This window comes from Penicillium solitum, assembly GCF_028829755.1.
Source record: "Penicillium solitum strain IBT 25940 chromosome Unknown utg000004l_segment0_segment0, whole genome shotgun sequence".
Lineage (NCBI taxonomy): Eukaryota > Fungi > Ascomycota > Eurotiomycetes > Eurotiales > Aspergillaceae > Penicillium > Penicillium solitum.
The window spans coordinates 4016267-4038305 of NW_027072124.1; the positions used below are offsets into that span (position 1 = coordinate 4016267).

General features: G+C 47.0%; 9 protein-coding genes across 9 annotated transcripts; 4 read left to right on the forward strand and 5 right to left on the reverse strand.

The window, feature by feature from the left end:
- Window positions 1-752: 752 nt before the first annotated feature.
- On the forward strand, window positions 753-1992 carry N7455_007558 (uncharacterized protein; the record flags this gene model as incomplete). The annotated part of the gene is made up of 4 exons (XM_040961458.2): window positions 753-951; window positions 1007-1074; window positions 1134-1507; window positions 1578-1992. The coding sequence occupies 4 exons, from the start codon at window positions 753-755 to the stop codon at window positions 1990-1992; spliced, it is 1056 nt and encodes a 351-aa protein (XP_040808071.2).
- Window positions 1993-3171: 1179 nt separating this feature from the next.
- N7455_007559 (glycoside hydrolase family 72 protein) lies at window positions 3172-4980 on the reverse strand (the record flags this gene model as incomplete). The annotated part of the gene is made up of 5 exons (XM_040961492.2): window positions 3172-3878; window positions 3935-4678; window positions 4729-4754; window positions 4806-4843; window positions 4906-4980. 5 exons carry the CDS (start codon window positions 4978-4980, stop codon window positions 3172-3174), a joined length of 1590 nt encoding a protein of 529 aa, XP_040808069.1.
- A 1761-nt stretch (window positions 4981-6741) lies between these two features.
- N7455_007560 (DUF2406 domain-containing protein) lies at window positions 6742-7165 on the reverse strand (the record flags this gene model as incomplete). Its single annotated transcript, XM_040961462.1, has 3 exons — window positions 6742-6851; window positions 6905-6988; window positions 7048-7165. The coding sequence occupies 3 exons, from the start codon at window positions 7163-7165 to the stop codon at window positions 6742-6744; spliced, it is 312 nt and encodes a 103-aa protein (XP_040808064.1).
- Window positions 7166-8788: 1623 nt separating this feature from the next.
- Window positions 8789-9991, reverse strand: N7455_007561 (uncharacterized protein; the record flags this gene model as incomplete). The annotated part of the gene is made up of 1 exon (XM_040961477.2): window positions 8789-9991. The coding sequence occupies one exon, from the start codon at window positions 9989-9991 to the stop codon at window positions 8789-8791; it is 1203 nt and encodes a 400-aa protein (XP_040808097.2).
- Window positions 9992-11096: 1105 nt separating this feature from the next.
- On the forward strand, window positions 11097-12374 carry N7455_007562 (CaiB/BaiF CoA transferase family protein; the record flags this gene model as incomplete). The annotated part of the gene is made up of 1 exon (XM_040961486.2): window positions 11097-12374. The coding sequence occupies one exon, from the start codon at window positions 11097-11099 to the stop codon at window positions 12372-12374; it is 1278 nt and encodes a 425-aa protein (XP_040808088.2).
- A 173-nt stretch (window positions 12375-12547) lies between these two features.
- Window positions 12548-15053, reverse strand: N7455_007563 (Zn(II)2Cys6 transcription factor; the record flags this gene model as incomplete). The annotated part of the gene is made up of 7 exons (XM_040961473.2): window positions 12548-13052; window positions 13110-13268; window positions 13327-13507; window positions 13563-13752; window positions 13811-13877; window positions 13927-14700; window positions 14749-15053. 7 exons carry the CDS (start codon window positions 15051-15053, stop codon window positions 12548-12550), a joined length of 2181 nt encoding a protein of 726 aa, XP_040808083.2.
- A 1310-nt stretch (window positions 15054-16363) lies between these two features.
- On the forward strand, window positions 16364-17698 carry N7455_007564 (NADH:flavin oxidoreductase/NADH oxidase family protein; the record flags this gene model as incomplete). The annotated part of the gene is made up of 1 exon (XM_040961469.2): window positions 16364-17698. The coding sequence occupies one exon, from the start codon at window positions 16364-16366 to the stop codon at window positions 17696-17698; it is 1335 nt and encodes a 444-aa protein (XP_040808103.2).
- Window positions 17699-18149: 451 nt separating this feature from the next.
- Window positions 18150-19202, forward strand: N7455_007565 (uncharacterized protein; the record flags this gene model as incomplete). Its single annotated transcript, XM_040961488.2, has 1 exon — window positions 18150-19202. One exon carries the CDS (start codon window positions 18150-18152, stop codon window positions 19200-19202), a length of 1053 nt encoding a protein of 350 aa, XP_040808106.2.
- Window positions 19203-19884: 682 nt separating this feature from the next.
- On the reverse strand, window positions 19885-20158 carry N7455_007566 (uncharacterized protein; the record flags this gene model as incomplete). The annotated part of the gene is made up of 2 exons (XM_065605656.1): window positions 19885-20053; window positions 20109-20158. 2 exons carry the CDS (start codon window positions 20156-20158, stop codon window positions 19885-19887), a joined length of 219 nt encoding a protein of 72 aa, XP_065461510.1.
- Between the last annotated feature and the right edge of the window lie 1881 nt (window positions 20159-22039).

Here is a 22039-nt window from a genome sequence, read left to right on the forward strand (position 1 = left end):
GAACGTTGTTCTTTTTTTACTGGAGTACTCCGTACATACCTAAACATCCCTTTCCCGTCTGTTCTTCTTTTGTCTCCGATCTGCCGTAAGAAATTAACGTACAGATCATATATTAAACGGCGAATATATGGAGTCTTCAGTATAACCTTCCAAAAAGGATTATATCGGCAATTCTTCTCCTGGTTCTACGTGGGTATTTTTTCCACTGCCAATTTGGTTGTACTTATTTCTCAAAAGCGCACAGTTAGTAAGAAAGAAATTGGCTTTCATTCAAGGTTGCCTATGATATTACTATCACTTGGTATGAGGTGAGACTTGCACCACTTTTAAGACTTCAAGTCCAAACAAGCATAATAATCCCTGTATCTACTCCGTACGATGTTGACAGAATAACCTTTAAACGTGCAATTGATTAATCGTTGACGAACCGGAGAAATAATATGAATTTCCCCCTGTGCAAAGAGCGAACAGAGCTAGCCCTATTTGACAATAATGATCCACCAAAGCACCTCGAATTTCGTTGGGGTGTACTCCATAATAGTACTAGTTGCAATAGTAAAAGTTAGGTATACGGCCTGCCGCTCAATTGTGGATAGAAATGAATCCTGACACTTGGAAGTGGATCTTCTCTGACCCGTCTGTTTGGAGGCTTGGGGGCATGGGAAAATCCAATTCTCTTTAAATAAAACATTGCCGCTGCATCAGGCTCAAAAGATGTTTTGGTCTTCACCTGTTTTGCCGGTCAAAACACGATGACCACAACCAATGTCCAGGACAACTACCAAGGCTCATACCGAGCCGGGACGATCGCGATGACTGCCCTGGGCGTCGTGTTTGTGATTTTACGGTTTTTGGCACGATGGAAGAAATCACTGAAGCCAGGTCCGGACGATTATGCTATCCTGGCTGCTTTGGTTCCTTTCTTAACTCTCGTTGGATTGATGTTAGCCTGTACGTCATATTTCCCTTGCGGGGGGGTCTCGATTCCGATGCTAATCGTCAATAGTAGTTAATTATGGCATGGGGACACATTCGGAGATCCTTCCGATGGGAAATATTATAATGATCGCAAAGGTTCGATTCAAATTATTGAAGACCGATATTAACGCTTCCGCTGATATCTATGTACATAGCTCCTGGTGATATTCGAGTGCATCTACGTCACAACAATAGCAATCACCAAAGTTTCTATTCTCCTCATGTACTGCCGCATCTTCCCTACGAGAGAAATCCGCATTTCCTCCATCATCTTGGGTGGGATATCGATCGCGTGGGGCATGGCTATTATCTTCGTGAGCGTCTTCCAATGCGCTCCGATTGCGCGAGCTTGGGACACCCGTATTCCCGGCACCTGTATCAACCTTAAAGCCTCTTTTATCGGAAACGCAGTACCCAACATTATCACCGATATTCTCATTCTGTCTCTCCCGGTGCGGGTGGTGTGGGGACTACACGCAAGTATCACGCACCGATTGTCCGTCATTGGAATCTTTCTGTTGGGTAGTTTGTTCGTGTACCCCTTTTCTACATATCGTTACTGGCTTGTGACAGTGAGCTGACTGAACTTTTTTGCATAGCGTTATCTTCACCAGTGTCTATCGCTTTACTACCCTTTTTGAGTTCAACCCAACGGATATTGCCTGGACACTCGGAAAATCTTGCACCTGGTGTATCGTTGAATCCTCAACAGGCATTATATCCGCCTGCATGCCGACCCTGCGTCCGTTGTTCTTGATGGTTTCATCCAAATTCTCCAGCCAGTCTGGCACCCAAAAAACACGAACGACCGATGTCGACCGTTCTAAAGGTTATGAGTTGGACAATTCTACCCTACGACCGGCCAATGAGCCGCGTAATAAAATGAAAGTACGTCTGGATGTGTCCCATGCCGACGATGGGTCTGAGGATGAGGTACCGTTGAATGCCATCCGAGTTCAACAGGATATGACCTGGCAAGAATCCAGGGGTGATTCCTTTCAAGGATATAAATAAGTACTTCAACAAATAATATACGTACATAATCTTTGATTATCAACTAGCTTTGAGGCTCGATGACCCCCCTGATATGTCTAAACGAACCAGACATTCATTCTGTACAAAAGAAAACGAAACAGTGAGCAGATCCATACGTTTCGTTGGGATGTTAAGGCGGTGACAGGAGATAGGTAACTAAGAATAGAGAGAAACTATCTTTCTGTTAGTGATATCGAAGGGATTGGGTGGTATGCTTTGCCATCCTGGACTGGAGGAGACGGATGGTCATTGGCAACACGATTGACAACATGAAATAATGCGTTGAATGAAGGGGCCCGTGGTGTGCACTATTACGATAACCCATTAATGATCAGATACATGATTATATGACTATATAATTGTTGAGAACTATATAGTAATTGGATCTCATGGCTCATGAATAGTAATTGTTGAGGTCCCCATGGAGCATCCCAAGTATGAATGTTTGCTGACAGGCTGAGCTTTCTTCGGACAGAGTATATAAACCCTGGGCTAGATTGAGTACATTAGTTATTCTTCCTCTGCTTTCTCTCTACCTTAGCAGCAGTCCCCCAACAGTAATGAAGGAACCTTTTTGAGCTTCCCTTTTGTCGGATATCTAAACACATATTGCACCAACTATCACCCCAGATCGCGAACCACCAATCGAAAGAGAATCCTCTGTAGAATGGTCTTGATCTAATTTATCTGATCCAGTTCGACGGAGGTTTGTACGCAAGGAAATTTAGGGGAGATGCGAACAAAGTGGACAGGAGAAAGACAGATTTGCCCTGTGACATTGTGGATAGAATGGTCGATATTATGATAGCTGCACCGGTCGCAATGAAGCTCCCCTAGCCTTAAAAGTCGTAAAATTAATCCATTGAGTTGCTGTACAACAGATGTCAGGATGGGAATAAATTATGAATAGAAACAAGGGAAATTGCTAAAAAGAAGGTCGCGAGAAAATGGTATACAAATCAAATTCAATCTTGACAATAAAATATCCACTTTTTTCAGAAATAATATCAATCAAGCAAAGATGCACACAGGGCTATCTACTAGCCATGTCGACCATGCCTTGCTCCAAGGCTTATGTTCAAAAAGTGTTGCAATAAGAAGGGAAAAGAGACACGCGGTCCAAATGCGAAGAGTATACACGAACCAAGATCAACTCAATTACAGAGCGATCATTCCAACGCCCGCTAGCAGTGCAGTGGCAATGCAGGCAGCCACTTGGAAAGAGCCGAAGGATGAGCTGGAGTGCAAACCGATGGCACCGCTGCTAGACGTGGTCGACGAGGCCGTCGAGGAAGCAGAGTTAGAGCCACTGGTGGCAGTATTCTCGGTAGTAATAGTTCCAGTTCCAGCAGTTCCGGCCTCCTTCATCTGCGTAGAACAAGTGCCAGTGGCCTTGGTAGTGGCCTTGACAGTCGCAGATCCGTCGAAGCTGCAAGCATCAGCAGCACGGTCCTGCTCTACGTAATACTTGTTCAGAGCAAAGGCAAGCTGCTGCTTGGTTGTGCACATGCTGTAAGCACCATACTCGCCGGTAGTAGCATTGGCTGTCAGTCCGCTGCAGTCGGTGTAACCGCAGACGGTGCTGAACAGCTTGGCGTACTTCGTGGAGGCGAGGGATCCGGCGACAACGCAGCCGGAAGTATCATACATGCACTCGCACAGATCGACATCGGCAGTAGGGGGCAGGGGGGAGGGTTCGGCAGCCCACCCGGATCCGACGGTAGGGCAGCTTCGCAGGGCGGTGTTGGTGGGAGTGTAGGAGGCCTTGTTGACACCAGTGGGGTTTGCGCTGGCGATCTCGCTGGAATAGTATTTGAAGTCGGGCATGGTGCTGACACTGGTGCTATCGACGACAGAAACCAGACCTGCAACTCTAATCAGTTATCTTCGCCTATATGTGTGAAAGGAACAGTCTTCTTACCGTAGTTGTTGGCCTCCTGGAAGTACATGTACACAATACCACCAGACCAGACCTCTGCCATAGTATCGCCATACAGGGCCTTCACCTCGGTGAACTGGCGGGGCGTAACCTCGTTGCAACCGTACTCGGCGAAGAAGACAGGGACGGAATAATTGGCGAACTCTTCGGTACGAGCCTGGTATTTGGATTCAGCGTACGTGGAATTACCACACCACGAGTAAATGTTGTATCCCCAGAAGTCAATAGTGTCATCGGAGTCTCCGCAGTTGAAGTAGTCAGCCATGTCCGCACGGATAGCGGCCACATCGGCGGTAGCATATCCAACACCCATAGAGCGGTAGCCCTTCTGCTTGATGTACTTCTTGGTGTCACGAACAGCAGCCTTGACGAAAGCGCTGGCGTCGGAAGTGGCGACGGTGTTGGAAACCTCATTTCCAGCGAAGAAACCGATAGTGTTGTTGTACTGGGCAAGTTCATCGACAACACTGGTGTATCGGGCAAAGAGATCGGTTTCCCACGAAGGATCGCTTCGATCGATCGATTGATTGGGGTCGGACAAATCGGAGATTACGTAAATACCAGCGGCAGACAAGAGCTTCATACACGCCGAGTGGTCAGCAGAAGCGTTGATGGCATAGGTACGGATGACGTTGGTACGCAGCTCCGCCATGATAGGAACATCACGCGCACAGGCGGTGGCATCGGCGAGAGGGTCAGTGTAGCCACTGCTACTCGTACTTTCCTCTGTGGAAAGAGTTAATTGACATTTTGAATTGATGGCATGAACGACCTACTTTGATAGGCGACTCCACGCATAAAGCTGTTCTCATTAGCGACTGAATTCAAGAGACATCAGCATATTTAGACGTACAACTGAGTGTTATTGCTGGAGTAGAAGAACTTGGAGCCCTATTAACAGTGTTAGTACTGGAATATATCATGATTTCTGTACATGTATATAGAGGTTGTACCTTGATGACGATGGGATCCAAATCGGCAACAGCAACCCCGGCCAGGGTTGCCAGTGCCACCAAGGAGAATTTCATGGTGAAGATTGGTTTTCCTTTTTGCGGATGTGATACCGCAAAGATTTATAGCGAGTGGATATAGTTGGGATAATTGGATTCAAATGACACAGAGAGAAGAAGTCAAACGAGTGAACGGCGAAATGAGGGAAATAAAATCAGAGATGGGGGATCCATGGACTTCAAATCCATTAATAGTAATATTAATAGTGTCAGATAGTCCAATTCTATTTACCTGAAATTATAAAAAGGACGCGTATAGCCGAGCTAACGGGCCTAATATGGTCAAGTGCCTGGAAGCCATTGTTCAATAGGTTTAGGCCACTGGCGCCATGTCAATTTAGGCCGGAGATAAGTTTCTCTCTCTGAAAAATAAAGCATTATTAGGGCTCTAAAACGAATCGGTTCATGTAGTCCGAGCGAATCATAACAGAAAGATGAACGGGACTCCACACAATTGACTGGACTTGGCTTTTACATAGTCTGCGGTTCTACATCGACCTACACAAATATATAGATATACAGTTCCATGGTTCCCTGTCAGAATAAGCAGCCATCAAAGGTCATACAATAAGAATAGAAGAGAATATTCCCAAACGAATGGAAGTGAAAAAAAGAAAAAAAAGTTATCGAAAATATCCGGCTGACGCGGTGGGTGGTGGGGCTTGTTAGGATAGCGCCGGCACTTAGCTTTTTTTTTTCTCCTTCACGAACTTTTTTTCTCTGTCGAAAAGATCTAATTTTATTCGGCGCTAGGCAATTTGAGGCTGTAGTCTGTCTGCGGCATTGCTTGGTAGGAGAAGATAACCAAAGAAAACTGCCCACGTTGGATCACGTCGGAGATGATTTCTCTGCATGATTGATCCACTGAAAATGCCATTGCGTAAGTATTTATGCATGTGACTGTTGTTTTTGTCATTTGCACAAGTGACTGTGGCAAAGGTTTGAATGGCACGGAGTATACTCCGTATGAATATGAAAAATAACAGCTTAATAATAACTTACAAACTGACGATGCCTCGATAGAAGTATCTTTAGGAATCGCTATATAGTTCGGGCCACTTTAGTCTAGAAAAGATCTACATGTAGATCATGTCGGGTTTTCTCCGATTCTACATTCGTTCGACCATCCAGGGATATCTGCAATTTATTTAGTCCGGCTTCCGATAATCGACTCCGTTCTTCTACATAGATCAGATTACGAAGCCAAACTTTGCCCGATGTTTGGATAACTGCCCTTTGCGGATGGCCATATGTGGAAATTGCTGGAAAGATTATAGTCCGGTGGAATTCTCTTGATAGCATACGGTACTTTGTAGACGACTAAGGATTTTGTGGGGACCTCATGTCGTAGCTTAATTTACTGTGTAACTATAGCTTTCTTTTAAGATTCGCCCAAGTGGTATTCATGGGTTTGCATTTGTACAGAGCCCAATGACCAAAACGGCGATACCTGCATTTATCGTAGATGTCTCTTGGCAATCCCAACAGGCTTATGGGTTAAAAACAGAATTCACACGTATCTTAGTTAAATGGTAATGACATATATATATGCCAGCGACAGAACTTCTACCGCCTCGCTCATCTTCATATAAGAACTGCTACATTTTCTAGATCGAAATAAAATGGTCGAAAACACAATAACGTCGGATTTTGATATTCCCATGACTCCATTATACACACAATAATTATACATCAACACCCCACGTTCGAATTGAGATTGGCATTACAAAGCGTTCCTTCGTTTCGTTCTGGCGTAACCATTTGGTCTTGACCCCTCGTTCACATGCGTTGCTGTTTGCGATGTGCGTCGATGGCTGCGTCGAACGATCGGATAGTGTCAAGCGGGCGCTCGAGTCGGCTGCGTGTTGGATTGGAGAGATCGGGATCGGCTATTGCTGGGTCAGAATGCAGTTCCCATCAGAAATTGTGACTGGCGACTTACTGATGAGCTTTCCTTCCCGGTCCTTATGCTGAATGCTTCGCAGTGAGAATGTATCCCGAGATCCAGGTTCGAGGTTCACAGCGGCTACTTGTTGTCAGTGGATGTTGTAGACTAAGACGGATCATTTTTACAGGGATACGTACTAGGTTCTTGTTCATGTAGGGCCATGTTAGGGTCGGCCTTGCTTTGAAGAGAAGTCTTGGGGCTGTGGTGTGACTTGACCGAGCCGGAGCGCTCGCTAGAGGCCAATGAGGAAGGCATTATTGGGGATATATGGAACGAGTATTGATTGAAATTGATTTGAAAATGTGTACAAAGTATATCAAAGTAACGTGGTGACCCTAGTTGATGGTATGGCCAGCAATCTCGTAACTAACCGAGAAGCGAATTTGATCCTATATATATATATATCCTTGTGATTTTTTTTGTTTCGGACTTTGGACTAAGAATAGACGGCCTTTCTCGAAACATCAAAAATCGAGAGCACGCAAGCTGTGGCGAGACCTGTGGATTAGTTAGGATGATGATTGGGCCGATCCTGATCGGCAACTGTAGGCGGCTTCTCCCTACAATCCAGTCTCGTATGACGTTGGTGGTCCATCCGGAACACTCCCAATGGCCAGCCAAGCTTAGATTAGTGTCCAACAGAATGCTTAGCATTCATCGTGACCAATCCGAATCAATGACCACTTCGGGGGGCCACGCAAGCACCGGTGGCTGGAATCTTGGGCCGCCCAGGCACCCGCAAAGACTCCCAGGTACCCGTGTTGCGTTGCATCTTCGAGCAAATCATACATTAGGAAGATGTGCCAAGATGGGGTTGTACATCAATCACATGTATTGTACTTTGTATCGTGCATACTCCGGATGTAGGTACCCCATTGTATGACGATTTGCCTTCCCTGGGTGGGAATGATCGCCGGTTTCGAAAATGTGACGGGAGCGCCCCAGCATTCTTCCTCCAGGAACCATCGATCACACCTTACCATGATCTGTGCGATGCGGGTTTGACATGGGTTTCTTTGTACAGGGTAGCGTTAGCTAAAATTCTTCCTGCAAAGGATATTCTAGGATGGTATACTTCGTCATGGTCAGCATACCATGAAGGGTATGAAATGAAGAGCCAAGATAAACAAATGTCTTACTCCCTAGTACTCCGTACTCCGTACACAATATCCGGATGTTTTTTTTTCTTTTAAGTTTACTTTGTACGCTGAGTACGGAGTACGGAGTAAGACACGGAAGGTTGGAGACCAGGCAACGCAATTCATATAATTGGAGAATCCAATCCAATGCAGTGGGGTAGAATAATATAATCTCTTGCGCACGAAAAGGAGTACGGAATACTCGCAATGCATTACTTCACTGCGATGTCACAGCCCTCTCTTCTTCCGGTGATCGCCGCATTTGAAACACCAGCATTTTCGTCGAACATTCTTTTCTTTTCTTCTCACTCCAGATTTCTTTGCAAAAGTGGACCCCCCCAGCCCCATGTGGGCTGTGACAATGTCATTTCCCGTCGATCTGGAAAGGTGTCCAGGTGATTTAGTGACGAGGGTTGATTGCCGCACATGATCGCACATGACCGCATCCCCGTGACTGCCCGGTTTCTCAGGACAGTACGGTCGCTTTCACTCCTTTGACATTTCGGGATAAATTTGACCAATTGCGAGCCATTTGGGAGTCATTTGCACAAAATATCGACAGATGCGGCACTTAGACCTCGGAATACCACTTGAATAACACTTCGGCACAGCAGTTCCGTCATAATTCCACCCGGGGCAAATCTGCGCAATGGCGCTTGCCACGGTTATGGCTCATAGGCGCAGAAACTCAGGTCGGATCAAGGCTAGATAGAGAGCCCACCCTGAACGTGTGGATCGGTCAACCCTTTTCTGGCATCCCCATTGCCAAGGCGATCCGGTCATGCCAGACATTTGGACTCCCCTGTTGCTGTGGACCTGTTGAGTCTAGTCCAGTATTTTCTTGGGCCCGAGCAATTTCACCAGCGTTTTTAATGGCCTTCCAGTCCTTCTTACACGGACCGAGTTTCAGCCACGGTGTCACTGCTTCTTGTCGACTCCGATCGGACACTAGCACAACTGACAACTGTCGGAGAAGTGCGATCGCTGAATGAACACCCTGGAGTGTGAATTTCACCGACGCATTTTTGATGGAACGGGGAATCAATCCAAAGAAAGCCTGGGACTCTTTCTTATTCCCTTCGTGGTCGGCCTTAATCCCAGCCAATATTTGGATTTCCACATCACCCAGGACCTCCCTGCTGCTATTGATTGCAGCCATTAAATCCTCTCTCTCCGTATCGGTAGTTCGCGAGGAGGCGACTAGAGTTTTGGTCTTGGCAAGAAATCCCGGGCACTGAGCTATCTCATTGAATGCATAATCCATGAGCTGGCCCAGACCACAGCTTTTACCACGCCGTTCCTCGTCTTCTAGGGTCTCCGGAAGAGTTGCTCTCCATTCCTCGCTTTCCAGGAAACATGCCTCCCCCCGAGTGAAGGCCTCATAAACTAGAAGTCCTCGAAAGGATAAGAGCAGAGTACGGCCATACCCACTCGCATGCCTCTTCGCACCCCTTAGACGCAAGAGGTGAGATATCCCACGTGAATGCAGCAGCCACGAGTTTTCCTCTGTTGCATTCATCAACTCATAAATACCCAACAGGATTGCGGCTCCAAGGGTATCATCCGTGCCAACTGTAGCGGGATTCCTCACAGCTTGAACAAGATAGCGCAGTCCACGGCCGTACATTTCCTGACTAGCAAGAATCTGTCGTTGATTGCCATTTACTCTGCCTAGCTGCAAGCTCCCCAGGCTGCGAAACCCCCACTCCATTGCAATCCCTGCACCTCGGTCGTACTGAGCGATCTCGAACCAAGGAAGTTCTACACGGGTGCTGTAGCTGTAATAAATGTTCGGAAATACCGCGTCGACGAAATCACAAAAGCCCTTCCTGCATTGTCGGTCTAGCGCCTTGGACACCAATCCTGGCATTACAGAATCATCCATAGACGCACGGGGGATCGTGGCGTATTGGTGCGCTTCTTTTGCGGTGACCAATGCCATGATTGATGTTGATGATTGTGTCGGGGGGGATGTGGTCCTTGAAGGCACGTGCTGACTGCTTGCAGAGAAATGGTAGAACTTCCGGTTCCTTGTGTAGCCAGGACATACGTTCCCTCTTCTCTCGCAGTATTGACATGATGGCCGAGTTTCATCGCACTGGACTCTAGATTAGAGTGTTACCCTGAAAAAAACAAAGAAAGAAATAGTGTATGATTGGAGATTTCCTACTTTTACCCGCCGCTGAATACACGCCAAGCAGCCCTTGCTGCGTGGAACACCGACCATATTGTCTGATCGGGATATGTTACATTTATTGCATGGGTAGGCGCAAAAAGCAGACACATAACGAGAATACGAGGTTCTTTCAGGGGTCCCCGCCACTTAACTCCCACAAACAACTTCCCGTCGCGCATTGGGCACGTGAACTTTCCCGTGTGCTTGGCGTTCATAAAAATCGGACCTTGACGAAAGATGGATTTGCCTGGACATTCGTGGTTGATCTTTAACATGTAACGAACTTCATATCCACGTGTGGTGCCTATTGCCTTCTTAACATTGAAATGTGCATATTTTGACATCGTTGCCAGGATATATGTTCCGGTCACTCCCCAAGCCTCATTTCGACACAACATATGTATTACCAGTGTTCTTTTACCTCCGAATTTCAAGGTGAAAAATCCTTGATTTCTGCTACTATGGATTCAAGAGTGACAGCAAAAGTAACCAAAGGCTTGGTTTCCGGGCTCGGGAGGACACGACAGGGACACCAAAGGCTTGGTTTCTATGTAGGTACTCCGTACTTTGCTTCGTACGCCGGTCCCATTGGGTTTATTCAGGTGCGCTCTTGGCCGGACAAATCTGAACGGGGGTTGTTCCTCACAGCGATGTCATCAATTGTGTCCACTTGAGCATACAGCCGACTCGTCGGGCTTGGCATGTGCTATATGGAGATCGGCATTTCGACCGAGGTGTTTCCCCCGCGTCGACTATTTGGGGAGTCGTCAGCTCCGAACTTCAGATCAATTTTCCATATCTACAAGATAGCTACCTGTCTCTGTGGTCCAATTTCACACCAATATCGCCAGGTTCCAATGTCCGGCCAACAATGAAATCATTCCTCTCACTCACTTCCCGGCCACATGCCTTGTCGGGCGCAGTTCAACCTGCAAAAGGATCACGTCTCACGTCTCAGCTTTACTCCAGCGCGTCGTCTGGTGGACACAGGCCTTTGCCTCTGGCTGGAGTTACCGTGGTTAGTCTGGAGCAAGCTATTGCTGCGCCCTTTTGCACGCGACAACTTGCCGATCTTGGAGCTCGAGTCATCAAGGTCGAACGACCAGATGTTGGGGACTTTGCGCGACACTATGACACGCGAGTCGGTGGGCTAGCGTCACATTTCGTATGGACAAACCGCTCCAAGGAGAGTTTGGCTCTGGACCTCAAACGCGAAAAAGACCATGCCGTCCTGATGAAGCTCCTCGAAAAGGCCGACGTTCTCGTTCAGAATTTGGCTCCTGGTGCCAGTGCACGACTAGGGCTTTCCCATGAAACATTGAAGGAGAAACATCCTGGTTTGATCGTGTGTGATATCTCTGGATATGGACAAGATGGCCCATATCGCGACAAGAAAGCCTACGACCTTCTTATTCAGAGCGAGGCTGGAATGCTGTCCGTCACGGGCACTGGAAAAGAGCCGGCAAAGGTTGGTATCTCTATCGCCGATATTGCTGCGGGAATGTACGCCTACAGCAACATTCTGTCGGCGCTACTCCAGCGTGGTAAAGATGGGCAAGGTTGTCAGATTGACATCTCCATGCTAGAATGTATGGTGGAATGGATGGGATTCCCAATGTACTATACGTTCGACAATGCCCCAGGTCCAGTACCAGCAGGTGCCTCGCATGCAGCCATCTACCCTTATGGACCGTTTGAAGCTGGTGATGGCCAGTCGGTCATGTTGGGCATTCAGAATGAGCGGGAATGGGTCAGTTTCTGCAGTGATGTCCTCTCGCAGCCAGATCTAGCCACCGATCCTAGATTTTCCAGCAACTCACAGCGAACTCAAAATCGGGATGAGCTCAAATCCATCATTCACGATGCGTTCTCGAAGTTCACGACAGACGAAACAATAGCTCGGTTGGACGAAGCGTCAATCGCCAACGCTAGTGTCAATGACATGAAAAACGTTTGGGACCATGCCCAGCTTCAAGCACGAGACCGATGGACCAAGGTTCAAACCCCCGTGGGAGCCATTCCCGCTCTTTTACCCCCTGGATCAAGTAAGTCGGCTGAAAGAGCCGGATATGGCGCTCAGATGGGCTCAGTTCCACAGGTTGGAGAGCACAATGAAGCCATTCTTGCAGAGTTAGGCCTATCAAATTGATCCCATATACAATAAATATTATAAGAGCCCAAGGATTCACACAGACAATTTAAGAAAGAAGACGCGGCCATTTTCCATGAACTACCTCCGCCATTTTCGGCGGCAATTCTACAGATCTCCACGTTATATACGCAATTAGATAGTGGAAATTAGTATCAGTTGAAATTGCAGTACTATAAGAATCGATACAGAAACTCGAGGTTCTGTGGGTTCAAATAGTCTGGATTTGATAACGAGCCAGCAAGGCCCATCACATCATCACCCTCCACGTTAAACAGCTCATACCAGTCCATATTAATTGCTGCCTCTTCCCCGGGATTATGGTGAGACATCATGTTAGGAGGTTGCAAGAGATCTTCCGCTGCATTAGGAGAACGAGGTCTATATGGACCACTAGCAGGAGACGCAGGTGGCAGCTCCTCAATATTTCGATCATCGCCTGTTTGTGATGTTGATGACATAGCAGGATCGGCTAATCGGAGATCGCGAGCAGTGCGATCATCCAAGCATCTGAAGAAAAGATCCAGGACCCAGTTCTCCAAGTCCCATGATTTCTGTAATTCCTTCAAGCCCAAGAGGCATAACTTTGCCCTGTGTTCTGCTAACTTCCGGGCTGTGCCGGTAGCCCGTCCGAAATGAATGGTGTGTATACATAAAGCCGAGAAAGTGTGGGTAATTCTGGGGGTTTTTTTTGTGTTAGTCTTAGTCTAGTTCGCGGTGGTTAGAAGAACTGACAAGTGGACTGATCCATGTTGGACCAGGTTTTCTGAGAGCATGTCCTCTAAAATTCGCGTGCTTCGTGTTGCTGCCTCCAGGGCGACATTTCCCTCTGGGTTCGCCGACTGGACTGGGGGTTGCAAGAAAAGGGGTCTGTATAGGAGAATGTACAAATTGCTGTATGGATCTTAGCCGGAAGGGTCTCGGTTATTACTACTAGCGTAGCAGTACATACTTGTAAGCCATATGAAGCATGCCAACTAGGAACATTGCTTCCCTGCTCATGGGCATTTGAAACTGCATTTCATTTGGGAGGAGCGACTCCCAGTCAATTAAACGTTGACGGAGCATTGGACGAGCATCAATGTCCAACTTGGATCGACCAGGTAGATACTGGCTGCAAACTATTTCTCGTACTAGAGATAGAACTGTTAGCAAAGGCGAATGTGCCAATGTTTTAGGATATCATACATAGCCTGGCCAGTTGGGCCATTCCAATCACGTAAGAAATGTGTACTTTTGGTGGTGTGCGGAATATTTCAGGAGGTCCCATCGGCTCGCTTTCCTCAAAGTCTGCGGCTTCAAGATCTGCGATTTGACAGTCTTCGTCGCGTATTCGAGGTGGCAGTCCCAAAGCTGCTGATGTTTGTTGATCACGAACCTAATAGAATGTTAATTCCAGGGGCTTATGGGCACAGATTGAGAAACGAGAAGCGTACATATAAAGCCCACCAGATTCGTTTCCAGAGCTTTTGGTCTTTGGTATTCAGGAAGGACAATTTCGACCTATGCTAGTCAGCGTATATTCAGACTCAATTAAATGAGGTACCCGTACATAACATGCATGCCCTTTTTCTGGGCAAGGCTGATAGCAGCTCCAAGCCAGAATCGAACATCGCGCTCCTCGGTTGGACTGCCACGCCAAAAGCTCAGCAGAAACAACGACTGCAATTTTATAACCGTGTCGGTCTCCCATCCTGAATCATATATATCCTTTGCTCGTTGATAAAACACTTCTTTGGCTTGGTAACGATTATTAAAGCCCGTAGTGTTCAAAGCTTTATCCGAGCACAAGCTCACACCAATGAAGAGCATTGACTGGAAGAGCAAAGGTGACAGCCTGCCATCTTGATAGTCACTTTGCAGGTCTGCCCGATCAATAATTGGAAAACAAGGGTGGAACCAGTCGAAATACGCTTGAAGTAACGTGTCGCAGACAGCAGGCGATGGGAATACGAGAGCCCCTTCCCGGGTAAGGCGATCATGTATCAGCTTGCGGCGGGACCCTTGTGAATCCTGACTACTTTCAGTTGTGCCACTAATCTCAGAAATGGAGTAGTGAAGTCGGCCTTTTTGGATACTGCATGCATACCCCTTGTCTGGAGATCGTCGCCCTTCATCTACAACGCAGGTGAGAGGACTTGACTCGCCAAGAAAGACGGTTTTATGGATCGCATCCTCCGCTGTTGCGGGACGACCGGGTGGATACCGAGAGCTCTGTCCGGGTAATGGAAATTGTCCCTGTATGACTCGGGAATCCGACGCATTGGTTGTGTCATTCGGCGTTGCGGATGTTCGAGCCGATACCTTTTTCTTTCGCCGGGGATATCTACCTAGAATGAGTATAAACCCGAATAATCATGCATGATTTCCATACTTTCCACGACGTGAAACCCCTACTTCGCAAGTGAGATTCCATGAGACGCAGTTTTGGCAGGGCTGCATTTCTAAGACGTTGCACCGCACGCGACGCGAGTTACATGACAGGCATGCTTTCTTTGCCCGCGTGCGTGGCCGATCTGGACTCTCCGTCTCCATAGGTAACATCAGAATCGGCTGTTTCGATTCAAAGAATCTTTGAATATCCAAAAGGTCAGGGATTCTTTTGTCTTGAAAAAGGTGGGGCTCGGCTTCTTCGGTTATATGGGCTCGGCGTTTTGCCGACGTCTTGATATTGATCATAGTGGCATTTCTCTCTTTTCTTTCCGTATTTCGTTCTCACTTGGTGCGGTTAAAGCTGGTCTATACTTCTCTTTTATCCCTTGGATATCATAGCGTTCAATTGTTGGTCTGTCACGGATAACTATGTGCGCTACTATATATATTGGTCCTGGGCATGTCAGAGTGACCACTCTGACATAATGGTCTTTTGACCGAGCGGAAGAATGTGCGCCCAGACATACTCTTTACAGATTCTAGATATATATTTGGTATTCAGTTAGGAGTACTACCACTTTCTACGTGAACTTCTGTAATTTATAAATTATCTAAATAACGCGTTTTTTTATATTTTTCGATATAATATAGAGGTTTAACTAGTACTTGATTCTAAATAATTTAAATTAATAAAATATTACCTTAAGGATAAGGCTTAGAAACGGGGGTAAAACGAAAGGTAATTAAAAAAGTCACGTTTTTCGGAATATTTGTATTATTTGGTATTAATTGGCCCTAAGGCCCAGCCCATTTTTGCGGGTTGGGTTGGGCTATGGGCTTTGTGGGCTTTGTGGGCTTTGCGGAGCTCTATAGACATACAACGGACACACGTAACACACCGGATACAAGATGCCGATGACCGTTGCTTTTGAGACTCTTTAATCAATGCACACTGAATTTGACTCGATCCTCCTTTTCACAGCTCTCATTGCGCTTGAAACACTCTTATCTTCTCCCCCACATCAATCGCGCCGAGATACCTAGTCCACTGCGACCAGTAGCAACTCCTGCGTGGATATCTCCAATCACTCCCGGTCTTTCAATACAAAATAATGTACCAGGTACTCAAGTTTATCCAGAAGACTGTTCGGGATGAATGCACAACCTAGCAGACCAATGAGAGGTCACGCCAACCTGGGCAATATCAGGGAATATATGATTACAAATCCTATTTGGAAAAGAATTGAAAAAGGAAAAAGGCTTCGGGACCATTAACTCCCTAGGAATTCATGTTGATTGCATATTTATGTAAGTTAGAAGCGCATAATACAAACCATTTAGACGGTATCTGGGGATATTCCAACCTTCCAACCTTCCAACCTTAGATAGTTGACAAGATGCTTACATATATCATGAAGTGGATCACGATCGGACTTCATTCCCTCAACAGACCTCTGGCCGAAAAGACTGCCGATCCACGGTGGAACTGGGTGGACCTGGATTAGTGACCAAGGTTGTACTGTGGGAATATAAAGGAAGCTATGTGCCTCAGTTAAACAATAAATTATGTTGCAAACTACACATATCACTGGTATATATTATTACTTTGTTTCACTATGTCTCCAAGGTTTCCCAGCGAAAATGTCGACGTGTCGCCTCTTGGGGCGCCATTGCAATTTGAATTCAGTCGGCGCAAAGCCTCTAATCGCTTTTTGAAGGCTGCTCTGACGGAAAGAATGGCCTCCTGGTCCCCAACTGAACTTTCAGCTCGAGGTATTCCCAGCCAAAATCTCATCAATCTTTATCGTCGGTGGGGGGAGGGTCAATTTGGACTTATCCTTACCGGCAACATTATGATTGCATACGATCAGCTTGAGTCACCGGGAAACATGATCATCGATCTTGAGAATCCATTTGCTGGTGAACGATTTGAGGCATTCAAGCAATTGGCCACTGCCGCCAAGAAGCATGGAAGTTTGATCGTTGGTCAGGTCAGCCATCCTGGTCGTCAGACATTTGAGAAGCTGCAATCCAACCCGGTTTCTGCTAGCGATGTCCAGCTCGTCATGGAGAAATTTGGCGCATTTGGAAAACCCCACGCGGCTACCGAGGAGGAGATTCAGGATATTATCCGCCGTTTTGTCCATGTAGCCGTCTACCTGCAAAAGGCCGGGTATGATGGTATCCAGCTGCATTCCGCCCATGGTTATCTCCTCGCCCAATTCTTGTCCCAGACAACGAACAAGAGGACGGATAAATACGGTGGGAGCTTGGCCAATCGTGCACGGATTATTGTGGAAATCGCCCAGGCTATTCGTCAAGCACTCCCGAATCCCGACTTTATCATTGGAATCAAGATTAACTCGGTGGAATTCCAAGCTCATGGATTCACCCCCGAGGAGTCAAAGGAACTATGTGCCATCCTCGACCGCACGAACTTTGACTTTGTTGAGTTGTCCGGTGGAACTTATGAAGCTGGTGCCTTCCAGCACAAACGGGAGTCTTCGCAGAAACGAGAATCATTCTTCTTGGAATTTGCAGACCTCATCGCTCCTGCTCTCAATCGTACTCACAGCTATGTGACCGGGGGATTTTCCACAGCGTCTGGAATGGTCCAGGCCCTGAAAACAGTTGATGGCGTAGGTCTTGGCCGCTCTATTACCCAGGAGCCTCGCTTGCCAAAGGACCTCCTCGCCGGAACCGTTCAGGGTGCAATCCAGCAGAAGATTGATCCTCAGGACTTTTTCAAGACAAGCCCTGCTGCGGGCGCACAAATGTTGCAGATCGCACAAGACGAAGAACCCATTGACCTGAGCAATGATGACAACATGGAAGTTTTCATGAAAGGCCTTGGGGAATGGGCGCAGCAGATGCAGAAAGACGGGGCTGCAATGAACATGTACGGCTATGCCCAGCTTCCCAAGGGTCAACCATTCCGAAGTGATTTGTGAAAATAATACCAAAGAGAGTAGGTATTCAGAGTTATGAATATATGTTTAGTTACATTTAACATATTGATATCTACGTATTTTTACCACTATTGGGCATAACAAAATTAAAATCTAATCCCAACCAGCCGAGAATCTTCAGAATACACCTGTCCACCTAGGTATGTTAGGTTAGTCTTTTCCTCATTGTTGATAGATACATCCGAGCAATGCATGGTTATGCATGGCTATGGATGTAGGGAAATGTAGGGGTTAGCTTCGGCAACATCAAAACATCCCTGCCGAGGAATGTGGATGGGCTTTCCACATTATTGGAAAAAGAAACGTGACAACAGGTGAACTTGCTGAGCATCTTCAAGTTCTTGGCCCATTGGCGCTGGTATTGTAGCATCATATAGCTAACCAGGACATCCCTCCCTGTTGTTCTTTCCAACATCCGATCTTTGTCGACAACATGCACTTCCATACCACCTTGCTCAGCGGCCTAGCTATTCTTCCAGTGGCTCTAGGTTCCTGGCCTTTCTTCAACACCTCAAAAGAGATAACTGCAGTCCCCTACCGCAATGAGCAACCTAATGTGAAAGTCGAGGATGTCTTCCAATTTCCTAACAATGGCTCATGGATCGACAATATGGTGCTTCGATCAGACGGGCACCTTATTTTCACGCGTCTAGACACCCCCGAGGTCTGGCTTTTCAACACCACGAGCGGAAATGCGACACTCGCCCACTCGTTCCCCCACGTCACAAGCTGCTTCGGAATCAGTGAAATCGACGACGATATCTTCGCGGTTATTGTGGGTAATTTCTCCTCCAAAACCTTCCAGCCAGGTGCAGGCTCGTTCTCGCTCCATAAATTGGACTTCACCAAGTTCGAGGCCGAGGGGAGCGAGCGTGCGTTGAAATCGCCAAAGGCCTCGGAGATCGTCGCAATGCCCGATGCGGATGGTCCGAATGGCATGGTCACATTCTCACGGGGGTCGAATTTGGTTCTCATTGCTGATAGCCCCAAGGGAATAATATGGAAGGTCGATACCAAAACAGGAGATTATTCTGTCGCACTGAATCATACTACAATGGCCCCGGCGGAGGGGCAGGCTCTTCCTCTGGGTGTCAATGCCCTGGCAGTCTTTGGTGACTATGTGTACTATACCGGCAACACACGAATGGTGTATTGCAAGGTCAAGGTGGACAAGGACGTCAAACCAATCGGAGATTTTGAAATCATTGCTAGTGGATTCCTACCAGATAACATCGAGATGACCGCGGATGGCACCGCGTATATTCCGACAGCTCCCCAAAACTCTGTTGTGCGCCTCACACCTTCGGGCCAGATCTCCCTCGTTGCAGGTGGCCAAGTATCCACACAACTGGCAGGTGCAAGCTCGGTTCGATTGAGCAAAGACCGAAAGATACTTTATGTCGGCACCAATGGTGGCCAGATTGCGCCTGTTTTGGGCTCATTCATTGAGCCCGCAAAGATTACCAGAATCACGTTTGAGGAATAGCAGGTAAACCTTGACGGGGTTGAGATCATGTTGATAGAATCACTGTTTACATCCGAAGTTGATGGTAGACCAATATTCGTAGAACTATCACAATAATTGGATATTTTGGATAGCTTATTAGATACTTGGAATTATCAAGCACTCTGATCCTGAACGCAATTACCTCTCTCTGTGATGACTGGACACCTCAAACGCCATATTTCGTGTTCAATGGCTCGACGTTGCTTTCCTTGAGTTTCACAGCGGAGAGGTAAATCTCGGACTTTGAAATCAGGTTCTGCGAGAACAGGGTATATGTGTATATAAAGTTGTTCTTGGCATCTGGGAAGGCCAGGCTCGGGCCCATTGAATAATATCTGTATAGTGACAAATATAGGGCCCAAGGTCCCACGGCGGTCATGCCAGAAACATTGGGCGCAAACCCTATGAATATATCCGTGAGCTTACACATTTCACCACGATATGATAGTGATAATTTGATCGGCGCGAAGTTCACACCATGTCCACGACCTACCCTTGGCGGGCCCCCTTGATCAAGTCTACCTGGCTATAACAAAAGATTTCATTCTTGTGGGGGAGGGAATGCGAGCGTTGTCTTCGTTCAAAGGAGGTTCGTTCTGGATATAGTCCATGCCCTTGAGCACTACCACACGGCAATGATACATAGGCAAGCAACATATTATCAATGCAGCAACAGGAATAGAGTGTACAGATTGGTCCCAGTCTGCAAGACAAGAAGGTTGAGCTGGATGCAGATTGTATCCTTCGCATGAACATCGTTATAGGTCACCTTCACATTGATCTCTTTTATCTCCATGACGTTTTCGAATACACCATCGCATTGAAATAAGCTGCGATAATGTGGCGAGGAAATGCACAACTCTTTGCGAACATCATGGCACATACCACAGTAGCACATATGCGACTTGATCCAGGCCGCGAATTTGACCCTGCATCTGGTTCTTCGGATTTTCCGTGCAGAGGTGATTAACAGTTCATGCCATAGAGAGTTAGCTGATGAATACCAGCCGAGCCCCCAAAGCTCAAGGTGAAAATGCCAAGTCACCGCTTGTACTTGAGCATCGTGGGAGGTCCACAGATATGCCTATGTACCACGGCCTTGATCTGTGCCATGTATCTTATAGTAAAAGGGGGTCCGTAAATGTCTTCGTTCTGGTTGAAATGGTGACTGATTGGGGGTACGGACGAAGATTGTGAACCCCCCAAGCCCAAACGTGATACGTGCCGTGCATATTGCGGAGCCTATATTCATCCGTATCGACGTATGAGAATCGGGTGGCCTTCACAGGCACATGGTTAACTTGGGTGGCGGTGAAAATCGGCGGATTTGCAAAGTGCACCAACTGGATGGTTATGTCGTGGTGTACGGAACGTAGCGGGCTACGTGGTTGAGCCTCAAACGACTGAAATAGCTCTCTCGCACTGTTTCTTCCTCCATGTCTCTACCTCTTGACACCTGAGGCAGACTGCGAGAGCCTTGCTTAAATAACTAACTAACGTATTCGGTAAGCGAGTGACGCACCCCATCCAAAACGCGTCCATGAATTAGCACTTAGTTAGTTCAACCACCCACCATGCCACCAATTCGCTCTCAAAGCTCTCGAAATTCAATAGAGCAAGAGGGTAGGATATTGTTAGCTATTCAGGCTTTTAAAAAGCAAGAATTTACATCTGTTCGTGAAGCAGCACGCTGTTTTACAGTGCCCGAGGCTACCCTTCGCCGACGCCTCCGTGGTGTCGAAAGTCGTACGATTTCACGCGCAAATTCGCATAAATTAACAGATGTCGAAGAGGAATCGCTTCAAAAATGGATTCTCTCTATGGATCTACGTGGAGCTGCCCCCCGTCCTTCTACCGTTCGAGAAATGGCGAATCTTCTCCTCGAACAACGCGGAACCACCCCGGTTATCTCGGTCGGCGAAAAATGGGTTTATAATTTTGTGACACGACACCCTTTGATATCGAGTCGATTTTCGAGAAGATATAATTACGAGCGTGCGAAATGTGAAGACCCAAAAATCATTCGAGAGTGGTTTGATCTTGTCCAAAAGACGATCCTTCAATTTGGAATCCATCCCGATGACGTTTATAACTTCGACGAGACTTGTTTCGTAATGGGGCTAACCGCTACGGCGAAGGTGATAACGAGGAGTGAATTCTACGGTCGGCGCTCGCTTTTACAACCTGGAAATCGTGAATGGGTGACTACTATTGAGTGTACGAATGCTTCGGGTTAGGCCCTTCCTCCGTGTATTATTTTTAAAGGCAAAGTCTTTATCGAATCATGGTTTGATAGCCTTCCGGATGACTAGCGATTTGAAGTTAGTCCGAACGGTTGGACCTCTGATGAAATTGGACTTCGTTGGCTTGAAAAGCTCTTTATTCCTTCGACTTCTTCGCGTACGAAGGGGGGGTATCGGCTCTTAATACTCGACGGATATGGAAGCCATTTAACCCCGAAATTCGACGAGATTTGTGAGCAAAATAAGGTAGTACCTATCTGTATGCCTCCTCACTCCTCTTATCTTTTACAACCTCTCGATATCGGCTGTTTTGCGGTATTAAAACGATTATATGGTCGGCTAGTTGAGACGAAAATGCGGAACGGGATCAACTATATCGATAAACTTGACTTCCTTAAAGCATACCCTTTCGCACGAATTGAAGCTTTTAAATCGGAGACTATCAAAAATAGCTTTGGAGCAGCCGGTTTAGTACCTTTTGCACCTAATCGAGTGATCTCGAAGCTAAATATTTGTCTTCGAACACCGAGCCCTCCTCCGAGCCGGGGGAGCGAATCAAGCCGGAATTTTACA